The sequence below is a fragment of the Pyxicephalus adspersus genome, chromosome 10, assembly GCF_032062135.1.
Source record: "Pyxicephalus adspersus chromosome 10, UCB_Pads_2.0, whole genome shotgun sequence".
Lineage (NCBI taxonomy): Eukaryota > Metazoa > Chordata > Amphibia > Anura > Pyxicephalidae > Pyxicephalus > Pyxicephalus adspersus.
In genome coordinates, this window is record NC_092867.1 from 50,790,866 (window position 1) to 50,811,406 (window position 20,541).

Below are 20,541 nucleotides of genomic sequence, written 5' to 3' on the forward strand. Positions count from 1 at the left end.
TGATTTTTTAGGGGAACAGTGACTTTTAATGCAAGCTCGCCAGTGTAAAGCTGCCGGAGATGCGCGGCTCCGGCCGCGAGCTTTTTCAGTTGCTGAATTGCGCGACGGCGTACGATTTCAGATCGCGAATACGAATGCGCGAGCGAGCGTCCGATTCTGCATGATGAATTAGGGCCTTTGTTCCTCACTGAAATCCCCAAGGTTTTCCGGAAATTTTTGCAAATGGCTATGAAGATAGTGTACCTTTATGCTCATAGTAGCACCCAAATTTTTAAAGCTAAAGTGCAAGTTTTGTCCCAGTTCTTCATAATTTCGTGCTTTATCGTTACCCAAGGAGTTCTTGACAACCATGACATAGCTGTGCCAGTCAGAAGCTTCAGTATCGGTCATGTAACTTGTGAAATTTTATTCATCAGTTTCTGAATCTGGGGTCCATCAAAGGTTCCTGCTTTTATTTTTCAGTACGCAATCCAGGGAAGAATCTACAAATGTATTTGAAGCAATGACCGTCCTTGTTCAGAGCTCTAACAAATTGCTTTATTAATCCCAACTTTATGTGAAGTAATGGCTCGTTAATGATGTTCGGTACACCTTTTTTCATGTTTTCCCTTGGAGACCATGTCACTTTTTTCTAGTGATCCTGCTTTGCTCTACTATCCCACAAGCAGGTGAAACATGTGTACTTTGTGTATCCACTTTGCTGTCCAAGTAGGAAGTTTACTATTTTAAATTAACACATATGGACCATTGGTGTTCATGATACAAAAGCTTTGCTAAGTTCATTTAGATATTTTCATATTCTTCTTTAGGTTTTGTTGAGTGACTAATTGTAATTGGTGCATAGCAGTTGACATGCAGTAAAACAGATTTCAAACTTTGAGTGGAACTGTCTATTAAAAGCCGCTAGTCTTCTGCTCGGTATTCTGGTAGTCCCATATGGGCTAGTAGTCCAGGGATGTTACAGCAGTACACAAAGTCTGAAATATGGTAGGAGTGTCACCTCTCTTGTCCTATATACCGTAATTTTAACTTCTTTAGGAGTTCTTTTCTTTTAGCCTGGATGCTAAAAGTCCAGATGCTTGTTTTGACAGACTTAGGTCATCGAATCATTGAGCTCTTCTTGGGAGAAGTGCTGGTTTCATAAAACACTTCCCTCATATTCACTTCCACTGCTAACTTTTGGATTACACGCCAAACACTGTATATCCTCCATGTCAGATACAGGATTATCAGGGAGTGTACTGAACACTGGCATGGGAACTTCAGCACCAAGCGGCACAGGTCGTCTTGCCGATTCCAAATCCGGGTACTCCCACTTGTTTTTCTTGTTATGACTGAAACCTTTTACATTTACAGCACAAAAATAACAATCATTATGATGATTTTTGGTCTCTCGCCATACCATAGGTACACCAAATTTCAAACTTTTCAGTTTTCCATTTTTCCACTGACGTGGACTCTCTACAAAAGTTTTGCATACCATATGGGGAACCCAGTACTTATCTTGGTCCCCCAGTTTAATACCAAAATATGCCACATATGATTGTTTCACAAATTCTGTAATGTTTATTCTCTGTTTTTGCTGAGAATATTCACCACAATTGTAGCAAAATACATTCGAGTCATTAAAACAACTTCTTGATAAACTCATATTTCCGTAAAAAAGAAAATGTATAAACAAAAAGAAGGCAAATGAAAATTTCATGAAAATTATGCTACATTTATTATAGAAAATGCAAAACATTGATGTAAATAAAGATTGATAATAATATGCTGTGTTAACAGTTGTTGTTGTAAAAATTGTCTATTCCGATTCCTCTATCACAGAAACTAGAGCCAATTCAATGAAACTGGTGCCGTTTCTGGATTCAGCAGACCTGAAATACACTAAATATATTAAAAAATCCTTGGCAAGTGAAAAAATGTTTTTGTTGTGCTATGTAATAGCCATATTCCCATGCCTTGCATCCAATTTGAATCAGGCCCCATGAAGAACAAGATCGAAGTCTCAAAAATACAGTGAATGTTCTTGTTGAGAAACGTCAAGTCAAGCATACAATGTTTTTTTTTTTTTTTTTTTTTTTTTTACAATGAAATGGAGGTGAAGATATTTTACTGTAAGGATTTTAAAATTGTAAGGATTGCACCTTTTTGCATTTTTGGTTCAAGCATTTTATCCTTACCAAAAAGAGTGTTCAGATAGACAGTATGGTCTCTTTGGTTTCCTTCATGTTGATAATGAGGTTCTCATCAGTACTGAGGTGTTTCCTAATGTCTAAATATCTGCAAATAAGACCAACATCAGACTGTAAATTGTCTACCTTAGAGGTCAGGGTTGTTCAGAAGGTATTGAAGGCTCTTTTAAGAGTCCCTGTATCAGGCTTTAATAGTTGACTACCCTTGTGGTCTGTCTGAGTAGCTATTTTGAAGGGAGCTGTTGAGATCTTGGCAAGCTGTGCAGATTTGTGGTCACCTGCAGGCAATAACTGTCAGAGCACTTGCCTTTAGACATAACCACAGAAGCATAGCAGGCTGTGAGGCAGTTTGCCAGAATTTGACTGTGTAGGACAGCAGCAGAAAAAACAAACAAACAGCAAGGCAACATATTTATTAACAGACAGCAGAATCTGTGTAAACAATGGGTTACCTTTCACTGGGCTATGGACTCTCTATGTAACTTCACAACCAAAAGTAATGGGTATTGTAGCTAGATGAAGATGAGAGGGCTGAGGGTGTAAAGACATGTTGAGAGAATTTTATTTAAGCTTAAATTTGAAATGTTTGAATTGATACGCAAATACTCTGACTTTCAAAATGTGTTTATCTTTATGGTTGCATGTTATGTAATACAAAATGGCAATGTTACTAAAATCCCTCAATTTACAGCCAATTTTTTTTACTTACAGACTCAAATTTCACTGCAGATAATTCAACATCCATTAAAATAACCGAGAATGTCACGCTATTACAACAGCCCTGGCCAACTTGCACAGCACAAGAGGAGATGCTCAATTTAGGCTTTACAATTGGTTCCTTTTTACTAAGTGCAACAACTTTACCTTTGGGTATACTAATGGATCGTTATGGGCCACGTCCTCTGAGATTAGTGGGAAGGTAAGTGTTTTATATCACAGTTTAATGTACATTTAAATCAGAAAAATATTTCCACACAATGGGTTTTATTCTAATATAAGTTAAAATGACAAAAAACCGTAAGAAAACATGTACTCCTGGTCTTGTAGAGTATACTATTAAATGCTAAACTGTGGTTATGGGTTTTTTTGCTGTTGGTTATTGCATTGCTAGATCATTGCTGTGATAGAGCCCTTTCATTACCACATTATAAAGGGAGATTTAAAGTATTGTTGTATTTATAAACAAGAATAGTTTTCCATTTATTCCCTCCTTCCTTTGCCCTTAAAAACTCACCTGCCTTCACACATACATGCTTACAGAGATCCCAAAGTTTCCTGGGAATAGCCTTTTCTATGTTAACTCCAAGCAGTGATTGCACAGTAAAGTCCCATAAACTTTAAAGGATAGACAGACTTGTCTACTTGCTCAATAAAGTCTATAGGGTCTTAATGCACATGCACATAAATGTTCATTAGGAAATACTGGATCCAGGTAAATAGAGATGTGTAAACTTTTGTATGAAAGGGACCAAAAAAGTTCTCCATAATTATATAAGATATTATATTTATATCAAGGGTGCACAACCTATGGCTGCGGAGCTGTCAGATCCAGCCCTTTCCTCATTCCTCTCTGTTCTCTCTGCTCTATGTCTTGAGGGGAATGGAGCGTGCACATATCCTATTTTTTCAATGGGATCATGCTACCAGTAGAGGGAGCATTCTGAGCATGCTCAGTGTGAGCTCCCTGAAAGTGGGAGTGTGCTATAGACCTCAGCAATCGGCCGTGGCTGCTCCCTGCACACCTTGTACTTTGAGATAATAGCAGCAGCAGCAGCTTGAGAGCCATGTAATATATCCCCATGTATTAACCTTCATATCCCCTTCTCTGATTGTCATAGCAATGTGACATTTTCAGGGTACATATGGGACCCTGGGAACTGCTACTAAACCAAATGTCCCCTAAACGTAACAAGTTGCCAGATACAGAGTCACAAGCATAAAAGAGCTTGCATGTTAGGGACCCCTGGGGGTCACTCCCATGGCAATGAGGATTAGGGTAATGTCAATTATCTCTGTGCTGTGGTGCCCTAAATATATACTTACTCACTCCCAAAACTTTAAGGCTGAACTCTAAGGGACTAAGCGACTGCTGGGGTGCTTGTTACATATAGCTGGCCACTTACCTTCTCTGAACCCCAGTTTCCCTGGAACAGGGGGATGTTGGCAACTTGTGGGAGCCTGTAGGAAATGCCTTTTGTCCCCCTCCCCCCCCAATATTATATACCCATCATATCATGCTACCCTGCCACACATAGCTATCCTCTTACTCTCTTATGAACCCCAATTCCTCTGTAAGAAAAGGGAAATGTAACTGCAAGTGCAGGACTCTTGTGGCTAACTCCCCCGAAGATTTTATTGCATGGAAAGCATTAAAAGATATGAATAACTATACCTGTCATACCATGCTAACTTGTCACACGCATCTGGCCATTTACCTTCTGTGAATCCTGATTTCTCAGGAGGGAGATGTACAGGGACCTGAAGATTGTAGTAGTAAAAACATGTACCTCTTGGCTATCCATCACATTGATTCCATTTCCCTGGAAGGATCCATTGCACGGGTTTTCGGGTACAAAGAAGGTTAGCGGCCCCTATAACTGACAGGATCCATTGTATGGTGTAGTTTCTCCTCTTTGGTACAGGAACGGTGAGGGGGGAGCAATATATGACCGACCAGCCCTGTATGATAGCTTTAGTTCTGTATCTTTCATTAATAAAATGTTGCATTAATAAAATGAGCATCAAATGGGGAGTGCAGAAATTCTTAATTTGTCATTTGTGTAGTGCTAAGGTTATTTTTATGGTTTTTTTTACTTTAGAATTTATTTGACTTTAGAAATGGACTGGTCTGCCAGGCTGCTTGTAACAGGAAATGGGGGCTGGGTAAAACTGGTAGGATAACGTAAACATTCAGACTGAAGAAGACAAAGAGAGACAAGGTTAGAGACAGATTGACCCAGGACAGAGAGAGTGATGAGATTACCTAGAGATGAGACTGGAATGCAGTGAGGAAAGGAGCAGCAGAAATGTCTGAAGTCCTGAAGTGAACCTAAGTAGCAATAATTGTGTATATGATTGTTGTATGTTTAAAGTAGGAAAATAATGTAGTATTGTTTGCCTGTATTGATGATGTCTACATTGTTTTTCATCAGTGCTTGTTCATACCTGTTCTGTATACTTTTTTCCACTATTATATATACATATTACACCTTAATATTGTGTATTTGCCTGAACTCCCTTAGAAACTGCTATAGAACCAAGATTAAAATTTAGCATACCAAAACAATTTGTGTCTTATTTGGTGCATGTACGTTACAGTAAGTAGAAACATTTCAATTTAATTTAATTTTAAATTAAAACTATTCTAGTTTTAAACATACATCTTTAGTGTTTGTTTGCATTGTGGGCCACAAGTTTTATTTCAATGTGAACAGCAGGCAGCTGATATATTATTATTATTATTTTCTGTACTCAGAATTAGGTGTCAGGGTCCTAGAAAAAATAAATGTGTAAAATTTTATGTTTTATAGTCAATTTGCTACCTTATAGTATGTCAAAAGGTAATATTTACATTCCAGTAAGGGTACATTTACACCACTATTTGATGTGTTATTGTGTGCATAACACAGGCATATTTGAGCTCATTGAGTTTAGATATCCTGCATGTTGACAAAAGATACCATTCATAAAGAAAATTAACTTAACTAATGTATTTTAATTTTTAGGTGGTAAACTAAACATTGTTGACTGTCTTTTTTAACCTCCTTGGCAGTCTTATTATGTCAGTATTTTTATGTCAAAAGTGGTACATTGTTTTGCACGGAAATTTGTTGTTTAATATTGTAGGCCTGTAATTCTTAGGAATATCTCCCGGGTATGATAAAGTTTGAAACACAAATCATAAATTATAGTATAATAAATATTTTTTTTAAAAAATAATAAAAATAATAAAATAACAATGAATTAATGTATTAATTTAATCAAATCAACAACATTGAAATTTGTCCAAACAAGGGTGCAATAATATTAATAAATTATTAGACACTGCATATTGGTCTGGTAGACATCCCAGGTATGGTAAATTTTGAAACATGGCACTGCACAAAAGCTGACGTCACAATTAGGACAGTGGAACCAAGCATATCCTTGTAGGTGCTGCCTTTTTCTTGGTTGGTGGGATGAAGTGACGAGCAGTAAAGGGTTCCGGGTTGACAACTGCAACAGCACGATGTCCAGGTCTATTCACGGCCATTGATGGTGTTTGGTGGTTCTTGACAATAGATTTCCAAATGAAGTCATAGTGACTCACAGGTATGTCACTCTTTTGTTTGAAGAGAATGTAGGCATTCCACAAGCATTGCTCTAGAAGATGCCCTAAGATCTTTTTGTAGTTCTTCCGTTGGGGTTTCCTCATTGCTGGGTAGAATGTCATTGCTCAATCAGCTCTGTTGACACCTCCCATGGTGTTATTGCAGTCTATCACTACTTGTGGCTTCATTATTTCTTTCCCAGCTTTTGTTTGTACCATAACAGTGGAGGTATTAACAACCGTACTCATTAGGCACACATCCTTCTTGTCATGCCATCACGGGTCCATCATTTTGCCTTTCTGCCAGGCAACAATTTCTCCTGTCTTTAGCTTCCTTTTTGCAAACATTAAAGGCATGTTGTACTGGTTAGCCCCAATGGTTCCATACGCATCTGTTTTGTGTTGCAGAGAAACTGAAGTTCAGGAGAAGTGTAAAAGTTGTCGGTTTTGACACAGTAGTCCTGATTTAGCAATGGCTCAATGAGTGAGAGAACAGAAGTACTCTTCTCTATGAACAGAGAACTCTCTGAAGTATCACTAAGCCCAGAAATAGCCAAATGCCATCTTTGGTCACTGGTTCCCATTTTCTGCCTCTTGCAAACCTCAGGTGTGGAGCAGCTAATTGTTGTTCAGTGTACCCGTTTGTCTCAGCAACTATTTTTTCAATAACCTCATCAATCGGAAACAATTGCAGGTATGCCAAGGGGTCGTTGCATTCAGCATCTATTTTCATACCAGGTGCTCCAGTAAATGGCAATCTCCCTGAGCCGCACCTAGGTCAATAGAGCACCAAGTTCGCACATTACTGACCTTAAGTCAGTAATGACTTCTGCGTTGCAGAAGCTGGCAGGGGATCGCTGGAGGATGCCGCTGGATCGTGGGGAGCAGGTAGGATTTTTTCTATGCTACCCATACATAAAATTCACCCTGAGCCACACTCAGGAATACCGCCAGTGGGGTTAAGCATGTCAGAAGTATGGAATGACTACTAGATGCAGTGTCCAAAGATTTGTTTTTTGAATGAATGTAAAAACATTTAGACTCTTTTTATGTAGTTTAATTTTCCTTAATGTATCTTTCAGTGTGTACACATGACTAAAATAAAAACCCTTGAACTACATTCCTGAGCCAATAAATTACAGCCTCTTTTATTATTGATAATACACAGCATTTATAAAGCGCCATCATATTACGCAGTGCTGCACAAAGTCCATAGTAATGTCACTAGCTGTCCCTCAAAGAAGCTTAGAATCTAATGTCCCTACTTCAGACATATGCCTTTTTTAATATACAGTCTAACTCTCTAGCAAAAAAAAATTTTCTCATAACATTTCACTCTACCATTTGTGATGGATTTCTTCCACGAACTGCTCTTTTTTAACCCCTAAATTATTTCAATGAAATTCATATCATGACTTTGACTAGGCCAATATTTAACCTTTACTATTTAATTTTTGAGCTATTTTTAGTTTATAGATTTTCAGGGTACATTGGATCAATAATATAGAAATATGTATTTTTTCATTTAAATATTGACTTTTGGACAGAAGGCCACACATTCTTACCAAAGCATGATTCCATATAATGTAAAATGTACTGACATTTTGGACCTGATTTATTAAAGCCCTTCAAGGCTGGAGAGGATACACTTTCATCAGTGAATCTGGGTGATCCAGCAAATCTGAAATGGATCTGGTCCAGGATTTAAACATTTGCTAACAAATAGCAAAAGACGGTTTAAAATAAATAAAAAATACATTCCAGGTTTTTTTGGATCACCCAGCTTCACTGATGAAAGTGTGTCCTCTCCAGGCCTTTAATAAATCAGGCCCTATGACTGAAAAGTGTTCGGAAACTGTAAAAAAACAACATTGGCTTGGTTCTAGCCAAAGAGAAGTTGAGAAGTTATGATTCAAAGTTAGTATGGAGTTCTTCTCCTGAAACACTGTCTTTGGTTAAAAAAAAAAAAAAAAAAAAAAATCTACTATTACTGTGGACAGTGAAAAATTTCTGTCTTTGGGCCTAATTTAATAAAGCTCGCCAATGCTGGAGATTCTTTTATATTGTATCTTGGATTTCTGGACAAAGATCTCTGTTAAACAGATGACCATATTATGTTCATACTATTCAAATAATTACTCCCTTTTGACAAAATTATAAGCATCGCCATGTGTGAAAAACTTACACCTATACCATAAAAACTGCCATTTATGCACATACTCAATTTTAAATCTTCAGAAAACTAATTCCCTTTGTTACAATTGCAGCCACCACCGTGTGCTACCAAGCATTATTCACTCATTTAAACCATGCACTTTCATCTGATAAAGAGAAAGATGTAATTAACAAATCAAAATCCACCTTGATTTTAACAAAAGATCGCTAAGACTTTAGCCCCCCTAGCGTTCTAATTGTCAGTTTTTTTGATGCGAAAAATGATCCTATTTTTTTTGCACAGAAATTTTTTTTTATTTTGTGGGCCTGTAAATTTTAGGATTAACTCCCGGGTATAATAATTATATTATAATCATAAATTATAATATAATTCATAATCATACATTTTTAATAATTAAATATTAGACCACAACAATGTAATTTATCAAAAAAAAAAAATATTTTATCAAAAATTTCTCACTGAAATTTTCTAAACAAGGGTGCAATATTATTGATAAATAATATAAATTAAATGCAGATTTTAGAAAAAAAAATATTTACATTTTTAGTAGACATTCCGGGTGTGGTAGATTTTGAAGCAGGGTGTTGCACAAAGTCCAACATCACAGTCAGGACAGAAGAACCTGTTGTTTTTGCGTTTTTTCCTTCCTCTGTCATCGGTCTTTAAGCTGCAAACCACACACATCCTTGTAGGTGCTGCCTTTTTCTGGGTTGGTGGGATGTACTCAATGAAGTGACGACCAGTCAGGCGTTCTGGGTTGACAACGGTGGAAGCACGACGTCCAGGTCTATTCATAGCCACTGATGGTGTTTGGAGGTTCTTGACTATGGATTCGGAAACTTGCAAAATGAAGTCTGAATGATTTACAGGCCTCTGACTATTTTTTTTTTTTTTTTATAGAATGTAGGCATTCCATAGGCACTGCTCAACTAGCTGACTCTAAAATCTTTTTGTAGTACTTCCTTTGCTGTTTCCTCATTGCTGGGTAGAATGTCATGGCTTGGTCAGCTCTGTCGACACCTCCCATGGTGTTGTTGTAGTCAATCACCACATGTGGCTTCATCACTTCTTTCCCACATTTTGTGTGTACCAGAACGGTGGAGGCATCATGGACAGTACTCATCAGGCACACATCTTTCTTGTCACGCCATCTCAGGGCCATCATCTTGCCTTTCTGCCAAGCAACCATTTCTCCTGTCTTTAGCTTCCCTTTCGCAAACAGTGATGGCAGGTTGCGCCGGTTAGCCCTAATGGTTCCATAGGCATCTGTTCTGTGTTGCAGAAGAAACTCATAAAGCTCAGGAGATGTGTAGAAGTTGTCAGTTGTGACACAATAGCCCTGATCTAGCAATGGCTTAATGAGGGATAGCACTGAAGATGTTGCCAATCCATAATGGCTGTATCTGGGGTTGAACTGTGTCCCTTTTCCAGTGTACAGTACCGTATTCCAGATGAGGATTCGCACAGCATATATGTTTTCATGCCAAATCGTGCCCTCTTTGACGCAATGTACTGCACCCAGCTGAGCCTCCCCTTGTAATCCATTAGACTTTCGTCAATGCTGACATCTCTTCCTGGCACATAGGTTTGCTGGAAATTTTGTAGAATCATATGAGACACTTCCCAAATTTTCTTCAGCTTTGGTGCAGGATGGGTAGTCTCATCAAATTCTTCATTGTTTGTGAAGTGCAGGTACTTCATGATGAGGGAAAATTGGTATTCTGGCATGACTGTGCCAAAGAATGGAGCGACAATCATTTTATTCTTGAACCAGTTCCACTTCTGCATGGGTTTGCCCACAACTCCCTGCAGGATCACCAAGCCAAAAAATAGTCAAATGTCATCCTTGGTCACAGGTTCCCACTTTCTGCTTCTTGCAAACCTCAGGTGTGGAGCACCTTGTTGTCCAGCGTATCTGCATAAAACAAAATAAAAAATGTATTTTAGGATATGTTCTTTTATAGTATAAAGGTTGCAAGTAATATGTTAGCAAACACAGAGCAGCATATATATATTTGCATAAAAAAAAATAGCAAAACATTTCAAAAAGTTAGCAAACACAGAGCAGCATACATATTTGCTAACTTTTAATTTTTTTGCTAATTGTTTTATGCAAACACAGAGCAGCACACATGTTGGCATAAATTTAAAAAAAATAAAAATAAAAAATAAAAAAAATTAGCAAAAATTTTAAAAAGATAGCAAACAGAGTGGCTTACCTGTTTGTCTCCGCAACAATTTTTTCGATAACTTCATCGGTCAAAAACAACTTCAGGTATGCCAGGGGGTGATCGCATTCAGCCTCAATTTTTATCCCAGGTGCGCTGGTGAATGGAAATCTTGGTGGTGCTGCCTGGTCCGCATCAAGGTCAATTGAGCACCATGTGCTCACAGCACCGACCTCAGGTTCAGAATCGTCGCTCAGTTCACTTTCGCTGTCTGATGACAAATTTCATGGTGAATCACTATTGCTCGATTCCACAAGGGACTCCAAATCGCTATTGCTCCTTTCAAATTCCTCCAAAATAGCGCTTGCGCCGGCGAGATGCCTTTTGGATGCCATGTGGTCTCCAGCAATCAGTCAGGAACAATCAAGGTCACAGACAAGGTGATGAAATTATACATTCAGGAAGTGATTTATAAGCCATCAAAAGGTCAGATCAAGGTCAAGGCTAATAGTGGGCAAAATGTAAATCAGGGCCCTGGCCAATGATGCTTGGTGCACTAAAATGTGTTTTTGTACTTTTATTATGTGTTTTGTAGTGTTTTTTACTGTGAAAAAAATTTAAAAGCAGATTACATAGCAATGTGCTTTTTACTTTCCCACCCCCAGAATCCATCACTCCACCGTGAATCCATCACCTGGAAGATGTCATATCTTGCCGGGTGATGCGATGAGGATGACCCTGCTCACGCCACTGAAACCACCAACAAAGCTGCTCACATCACCTGGATGCTGCGAGCGTCACATTCCCCTGGTGGTGCGAGCAGCAATAGTAAATTCCGGGGGTGATGCCAGCGGGAAATCGCATCCGCAGTTAGATCCTCGCCGGACAGGCACCCTGGCATCACAGCAGGATCATCCGATCGCCGCTGGGGCGCGGGGCACAGGTAAGGGAAGCTTCCACAATTCCACTTGGGGTGAGGGTGTCCCACGTATGAGGACAGCCCCTCCTACTGGATTCATCCCCTCTTACCTCTGCCCTTCACCACTTCTGTAAGTTCGTCCCAGCAGCCAAACATACAGAACCTAAAGTTGTCGGGGACAAAATATCCAGTAACTGCATGTACACACTGTAAAATTCTCTGCCAATACCAAGTGATCAACGGGCAGGACCGCAGACAGTTTAAACTGAGTTTTCCTCCATAATTCATTAACCATTGAGCGACATACAGTTTGATAACCCTGTACCACAGTGGATGGTACATCCTCCAGCTGTAATTCCTCTCCCCACCTACTAACATTGGTGTTTGCTAAAGGCGTAGTAAAGTAGTCTTGAATTGACTTATATATATCTGATATGGATGTGGATAGAAGAAGTAATAGATTATCGTACCTGTTTTAGCTTAGTGCTACCTGAACATCTCTTACTAAAGATTTGAAATAATTGGTCACTTATAGTAAGTAGTACAGAGGATATGCTAGAGATACTGGAGAGGAGAGGAGTTTAGCAACGGAGTTCCCTAAGGGTCTTGACGGTGCAATAGCTATTGTCCCAAATAACAAAATCGGTAGTTTCTTCCACACCTCTAATACCCTTTGTATTTTTGCTATCAGGGGCGGATAGTTTAAACAGTATACCGAAGATGGTTGTCTGCCAATCCTATTGCCTAAATAAGTAACGTGGTCATGGGCAAATAAAAATGGGAAACATTTATCCCAATCAGACTTTCTATGAGGAGAAAGCATGAGAATTTCACTTTAATCCACATTGATCCCAAAACCAGAGCAGAGTTCAAAGTGAGTAAAAACATTTTGAATAAATGGTATGTCCTCTGAGGGTTTGGAAGTAAACAGAAGAATGTCATCAGTGAAGAACACTGTTCTTATTTGTCTGTTGTGTATTTTTAACCCATGTAACTTCTGGGAATTCTCAAAAAGGTGCACCAGGGCTATGTTGAATTTGCCAGAAGTTAACCCTCTCTGCAACTGCAGAGACAATCTCCAGGGTTTTCCAGTGACGTCGGTGCGGGCAGGCAGGAGGAGCGACGGGAAATTCAAATAAATGTGTATTGGATTCAATACAAAATAACTGTATTGAGTCCAATACAAAGAAATCTTCATATAATATATATATATATATATATATATTTTTATATTACACATGCTACTGTACAGGTATATTATACATTTAACTTTTATTTTGTTTTTTTAATTTAAATTTATTACTATTGGACATATTTCAGTGAATTATGCCTAAGAGTTATAGCCTACAATGTAAAATAAATTTCCATGCAAAACAAATGTAAAGCTTTTGCATTGAAATATGGAGAGAATTAGAACGCTAGCGGGGGTTAACAGGGTCCCAGCAAGTCTATCCTCCCTTTCATTTATTATTGTGTTAAAATTGCCCCCTACAATTTTATGGGGAGTCAGATCTTGGGAGATCTAACGTACTAAACATTGGAAAAAGGAAGCTGGGGGTGAATTAGGTGCATACACTTTGTGGAAAGAGACCGTCTTATCGACGAACTCATAAGTGGCCTTAAAAATCCTCCCTTCTCTATCAAAACAAGGGGACAACATATTGCATTAGAGGCGTTTATGGATTAAAATAAGAACCCCGCCTTACGGCTCACTGCTGGAGACCCCAAAACCTCCCCCACCCACAATTTACACATCCTGGAGAGGTCTTGGGTGTCCAGGTGGGTCTCCTGTAGCATAGCTACATTTGTTTTGAGCTTCCTAAGAAGTGCAAAATCGGCATGCGGCTTCTTAGGGAAACTCAACGATCCGCAAAACTGTTCGGAAGGCAAGTTTTCAAAATATGGTTTAAGTTTGGAAACAATAGAATAGTTGCTCATACAAATAATATTTGCCATCTGCATTGGTTGAACAAAAACAAAGGTGTTAAACATATAACCTGGAATGATGTCTACAGGAAAGGTCATCAATCAAGGAAGACATCATCAAGAGTTCCTTCAAACAGTAAACTTGGTGTATAACAATAGATACAAAAAAGGTCTGCAGTGATCGTTGTACTGCTCTTTATGTTACGGGAAGGTAGAATTACCATTTTGGTATAAATCAACTGAAATTCAATTTATCGATGTTCTAGAGAAAAAATAAAGTTAACAAAATATTGGAGAGAAAAATAACGAAAAAACAATAAAAAAAAAAAGAAAGGTACCAGGAAAACAACCAAGCAAACAAAACAGTTTTGTGACTTTCCATATTTTCCCAGGGGTGTGAAGGTAAGCATAAACTTCTTTTTCAGTGGCTCACACTCAGAGGTAGTTGAGTAGTCCAGCTTCTAATTAAGGATCAACTGGAAAACATTGCAAGCGACAGGTTTCTGTACAGCAGCAGTGTAGGAGAAGACTGTATTCCTTGGTGGCGAAAGATGTGGGTTAAGGGATGATGGTGTATCTCCTTGCATAGTAGCGTCCAAAATATCCGGGCAACCTTTTAGGAAATCCACAGTGTCTTTTGCTGCTGTAAAAGTATGATTATACCCTTGGAAACCATATAAATGTAAAGTGGCTTGATAGGCTAGCATGAAGTGGATCCTGCGTTTAGAGAAAGTTGAACAGACTTGTTGGAAAAGCTTATGCTTACGGGCCACTTGAGCAGAGTAGTCAATAGTGAGATTGCATTGAGAGCGGAAAGCTGATAAGAGTTTGGAGCGATCTGCATAGTCCAAGTACTTTGCGATAACCGGGTGCGGTTGCCTCAGATCTTTGGTAAGAGGGCCCACATGGTGGACGCATTCATCTTTGCAAATGTGATCTAAGCCCAGAAGTTCTGGTAAAATAGAAGAACAAATTTGGGATAGCATGCTCTATTTTTGTAGATTCAGGTAGGTCTATAATCCCCAGATTATTTCCTCTGGATATTTTTTCTAGATCATCTACTTTTTCTGATAATGCCCTCTTCTGAGATTCCATGGTCACTAATTGGGTCCTGGCTTGTAATAGAAATTTGTGTTTCAGCCATTGAGATTCTGGTTGCTTGACTTTTCAGCTGCTGTCCCATGGATTTTATTCCTTTGCCTATTGCAGATTCAATGACCTCCTGTCTGGTAGGTCTGAGAATGATCCTGGGGGGTATTGGAAAACTCTACATCTGCATCCTCAGTAGCTGATGATTGGAGCAAAAAGTCATCCATCTTAGGACAGGAGGCGTGGCTTCTCCGGAGTCGGGGAGCCGTAAATTTTTGCAACAAATGTATCCATCCGCTGGGTGCGGGTGCTCTGCCTGAGGAGGTTAGAAGCAGGGATTCAAACGTCAGATAATAGGCAGATTACCTTGAGTGAACGGCAGCCTAAGAAATCAGCTACACACACATGGCGACCTGGAACCGGAAGTCCTAACTCTTTTAAGGGCATATATATTTTAATATATGCACTTTGGCTCTTTGTTTTTCCAGCATATTAGCAGCCGCAGATGACTAAATAAATGACTCCTTTAGATTTGCAATCCACCCTGTGCCTTACCTTCAGTGTAATTCCCACAGGGAATTAGCATTGCTTGCACGCACCACAAGGGTGCATGTCAGCAACAACGGTACATAGATTTCTGTTTTCCATTTTACTAAAATTACCTTGTACTCCTTTTTCTGTCAAAGAAGGCAACTTTTTAAATGTCATTTGAGAGTATGCGCTAATGTGTTTTCCGATAACTAAATCTAAAAGGTCGAAAGGTTAATATTGGCCAGAATTGATTACAGATGTCCTGTAGTCCCTGATGTGAGTATTGACTTATAATTCTCAACTTGGTTTGGTCATCTGGTTTGTCCTTAGATTTACATGAGATCTGAGTATATGTTTGGTTCTTCACCCTTTGATAAGCCTTCTTAAGTGTATTTTTTTATATCCCCAATTTCTGCAAGTCTTTAGCAGCTACTTCAAAGTCCCTATTCTTTGAACAATTTCTCCTAACTTTCAAATATTGAGAGTAGGGTATACTTCTTTTTGGGTTCTGGGTGTGCACTCCCTGCTGACAAAATCGGTACAGGTTGAAGGTAATTCTCTTCTTCTTCAAAAAAAAACATTCCCAGTAACTTTAGAAGAAACAAAATAAATTACATTTGTCTATTTATAGTCTAGCTTTGTTTTTTGCTTGTGTAATCATTATTTGTATTCCTCATAGAATTCTTGGATTTGTGCCAGAGGTAACTCTACCAATCACAATTTCTTAAAAACAATATTGCAATATTAAAAGAGATTGAAATTGTGAAATGCGCAATTTCACACAAGTATTTAATACATTTTAGGATTTGTCTGATATTTGTTGATCTAATTGTTTTGAATCAAACTATAAAACATTTTCTGGTCTTTCTTTTTGTAGTATATATATATTGTAGTATAGCACAGGGGGTTGCTCATGGTAACGGGATGCTTACAGGGCAGATCAGAGGCAGCAGGTCCAAAATAACTGCAGTTTTTATTTGTTTAGGCAAGTGTTACAGCACACTCTCCAGCACTTCACAACAAAACAGTAAACAATAAACAGTAGCCCGGCTGGGCATCTGGCTACCCCACTTTGGTGCCTTCTCTTACTAACACACTTCAAAATCAACATAGTTTCACTCACAGTTCAAGTCTGGTTTGCCTGCTGACTTTCCTGAAGCTCTGTCCCCTCTCATGCAGCCAGGAACAGAGTCCTCTTGCTGATCACTTCCCTCACTATGCACCTGAGTGCAGGTGGATATATCCCAAATCAGGGTTGGGCCAAGGAACCCACCCTTTCACTCCTTTGGCCGGCTCCAGGGCCCTAAAATCCCTGGTTTCTTCCCAAAAACCTATCCAAATACTATCATTTTCATTTCCCTGGAGCCATTCTAACACTTTTCCTGACATTAGGGTGACAATATATATATATATAAAGCCACGGGCAGAAACCACAGTTCCTAATTGCATAAACCAATCAATCTAACAGCACCATTGCTGTTTAATTTGAACAAGCAAGATAAGCTAAATCATAACAGATATCAACAGGTCAACAGTTATGAGACAAGATACAGAAAAGGAGGTGCAGGGAAGAAAGGGTCGGCGTGGGAGGTCACAAACATCACAAATGACCACAGAACGGCAGTGCATTCCGATGTCCCACAAACATTTCTCCACATGTAAATGCACTGTAAGAGTTTAAATGGTTAATAATGACCAGACAAAGTCCAAAGGAAGGTAATTTACTATCCATGGTTCCCATACCCTTTCAAATTTCCCATAGAGTGAGTCAAAGTAGCAGACATTTTTTATTTTTATTGAGGTACCACATTTTCCATTTAACCTGAGATACTGTAGGTAGGGCAGAGCTCTAGGCTTTTTCCGGAACTTGTTTTGCATCTGTATAAATAAATTATAGCAGACCTAACTGGGAAAGCACGCATTGGGCAGGTTTAACATTTGCCCAGTACCATGTAAACCAGCTGGAAAGTAGCTATCCAGTATATGCGTTTCTTAGGACAGTCCCCCCAGATGTGAAATGGGGCTTTTCTAGAGAAGCAGTTCCTGAAACATGAGCCAGTGGAAGTGCTTGTAAATTTACTGATAGGTATCATATACCATCCCATGACAAGCTCATAGTTTGCTTCTACTGTAGACCTAGCTGTATAGTCCAAAATTAGACTCCAGATCTAGTGTGCTTTGCAGATCCTTCTGCCATACCTTGGATGCTTTGATAGCCACACAACAAGAGGGTGGAGTGAGAGCCTAAGTAATGCCTTTTCTAATTGATTTATGGTCTATTTAGGGTATTGAGTACTAGTATATAGATAGAATTTTGGAGATAATGGTGAAATAGGTATATGAAATTTATTATTTATTGATAAGATTCGGAAAAATTGAATACATTAATTAGACTATAAACAGATGATGGCAATTGATTAGAAAAGGCATTACTCAGGCTCTCTCTCCACCCTCTTGTTGTGCGGCTATCAGAACATTTCGGGTATGGCAGTTAACACTGGGAAACAGGAAAGCAACACTGTAAGTGAATATTGAGTTTGAATAAAATTGATGCTGTAATGTTTTTTTTAAATATATTGAAAGATTATTTAATGTGACATACGGACTCCAGATCTCCTGAAGAAGCGGACTGGAGCTCTGCGAAACGTGTTGAGATCTCCATATGATGTAGAGTTCTCCACAATATGTGGAGTTCCCCGTTTTATCCGGATATTTACACCTGATGTTGGATTTTCTTTATGTTGTTTTTTTAAATGTTTGATAAATAAATATTGTTGTGTTTATGTGATGCCCTAATGAAAATTGGGTAAAAATATTGTATGAATAATGTAATTCACCAGTAAAATACTGAATGCAATTTTAATATTAATTATAGTCATAGAAGTATGTGTTAATTGAACCTATTAAAGGTCTGTTTAAAAGCTTAAGTAAATGCAGAAAAGTGCTTGCCAGGAAACAATCGGAATATGTTTACTAGGAAACAGTTAAATAAATTATTGAAAACTCATTCATTTAATCCCAGAAAAACTGTAGCCTTCGATGTGTAAATCCACTTTGTTTTCTTCTTCAATAACAACTTGTCCCAATCGCCACCATGGACGCTAGGGTATATTTGTTCCAAAGCAGTAAATCATATTGGCATCAAAATTGCGTTGTAATCCAACATGTCTGCTGAGGGGAGTTGTAGTACACGGTATTATTATTATACAGTATTTATATCGCTCCATCATATTACACAGCACTGTACAAAGTCAATAGTCGTGTCACTAACTGTCCCTCAAAGGAGCTCACAATCTAATGTCCCTACCATAGTCATATGTCATTAATGCAGTCTAAGGTCAATTTTGGGGGGAAGCCAATTAACCTTACTGCATGTTTTTGGGATGTGGGAGGAAACCGGAGTACCCAGAGGAAACCCACACAGACACGGGGAGAACCTGCAACTCCATGTAGATAGTGTCCTGGCTGAGATTCGAACCTGGGACCCAGCACTCCAAAGGCCGGAGTGCTAACCTGAGCCACCATGCTGCTATGTTCATAAATTCTGCGTTTAAATGGACGTTTCGTTTTGCCGATATAGAAACAACCGCAGTCACTAAATATATATTATTCCTATTGAGGTAAAGTTGGTCGTGTGGGATATGCTGATATAGTGCCCCTAATCGAAAAAGTTAATTTGTTGTTTCTTTAATTAAAAAGCAAAATGTATTTGCACTGTGAACATGCATTACAGAGACCTGTTAGTGTTTTGGAATGACTATTTGTGGAAGTCCTTGGGGCAAAATGGCTTTGAACAATTTTATTTCCTAATGATGGTGTCTTTTTAAACACAAGATAAAGTCTATCAGTAACTAGTTTATGTATTGTATGATCACTTGTCAATAGTGTCCAGTATTTTTGGCATTTTTCCTACCTCCATATGATTTGTTGTAGTCAGTAATAAATCTAATTTTGTTTTGTTTAGGTAAAGTTTTAGGTTGTGGAAATAGTAGTTCCCGCCTAGTTTTGCCACTTAAGGCACAATGAGAGAATGAGCAGGCTTTTACGAGCAGTCCTATTTAAAAAGACTTATTTATTAACACAGGGATTAGGTCCTATTTCCAACATAGGCTAACTGTTTTACTGTATGTTTCAAGGTACACAATATATACAAGTACTTATATCAATGAAAAGGGATGTCATAAAGTATTTTTTCAAACAGAATCTCCCGACGTGTTTTGCCCTTTGGTTTCCTCAGTAGACCATTGAGATCAAAGATATATCTAAGTATGAAGGTAAACCAATATTAAAAAATGTATAGCTTTGTACAAACAGAGAAAGGCAGGTTATACAGAAATAATAGTCAAAGTACATCTACTTACATTTGAAATAATGCTGTACAGATTTAATAGGGGACAGCTTAATCAGTGCATCCCTAGAGGTTCAAATTAATTATTTTCTGGAAGTACAAATTAGGTAATAATATTAAATGTTCAGCTATATTTTAATGGTTTATAAATAGATGTGTGAGATTGCTCACCATGAGGTCTGGCTGTAATGTATGTAGCGGCCAATGCTGAGAGATATTGTTTAAAACAACTGCTCAAGATCTAAGAAGATAATGTTGTTATTATTGTTTGTATGTATGATGTCTAAGATTGCTTATTTTTAGGTACAGAGGAGGTATTGCGGTACTTACTAAAAGGTATGATATTGTGGGATTAAGAGGTTTAAATAGTAAGACAGGATGTCATTAACCGGCGGATCAAAAACCAAATATAAGAATGGATTAAGAGCTGTAATTTCGGGTATCCACTAGATGGTGCTGTTATACTATGATTAACCACCCGGCTGTTAAACCCGACCTTGGTTCGGGATAAAAACACTTGCAAAAAGTGTTAAACCCAAACTTTTCTCAGGTGGGTAAACAAACATTATTTTGCAATCCGATTACAATTGAAAGAATATACTTACCCGGCCCCGCAGCTCCTCTGGACACGTCTGTCCTCTTCTGTCTTCTTCCGGCGTGTGCAGCGACGGTCTCTGGGGTTTCCCGGTGATGTCGCTGTATGCGTCGGTGCGGGAGGCGGGGCGGGAAATTCAAATAACTTTGTATTGAGCTCAATAAAAAAAACCTGTATTGAGTCCAATACAAAGAAATCTTTATATAATATATAAATAATTGTATTATATATATATTATATAAGCTACTGCACAATTAAATTACATTATACACTATTTTTTTTTTT

At 38.4% G+C, this 20,541-nt stretch overlaps 1 protein-coding gene across 1 annotated transcript in view; it reads left to right on the forward strand.

Moving 5' to 3' along the window:
• The window catches only part of SLC43A1 (solute carrier family 43 member 1), a 202,173-nt gene that overhangs the window by 54,066 nt on the left and 127,566 nt on the right, over positions 1-20,541 (forward strand). Inside the window, exon 3 of the mRNA XM_072424203.1 lies at positions 2,907-3,114. Within this exon, the coding sequence (XP_072280304.1) occupies positions 2,907-3,114 (208 nt within the window). The remainder of the gene's footprint in view (positions 1-2,906; positions 3,115-20,541) is intronic.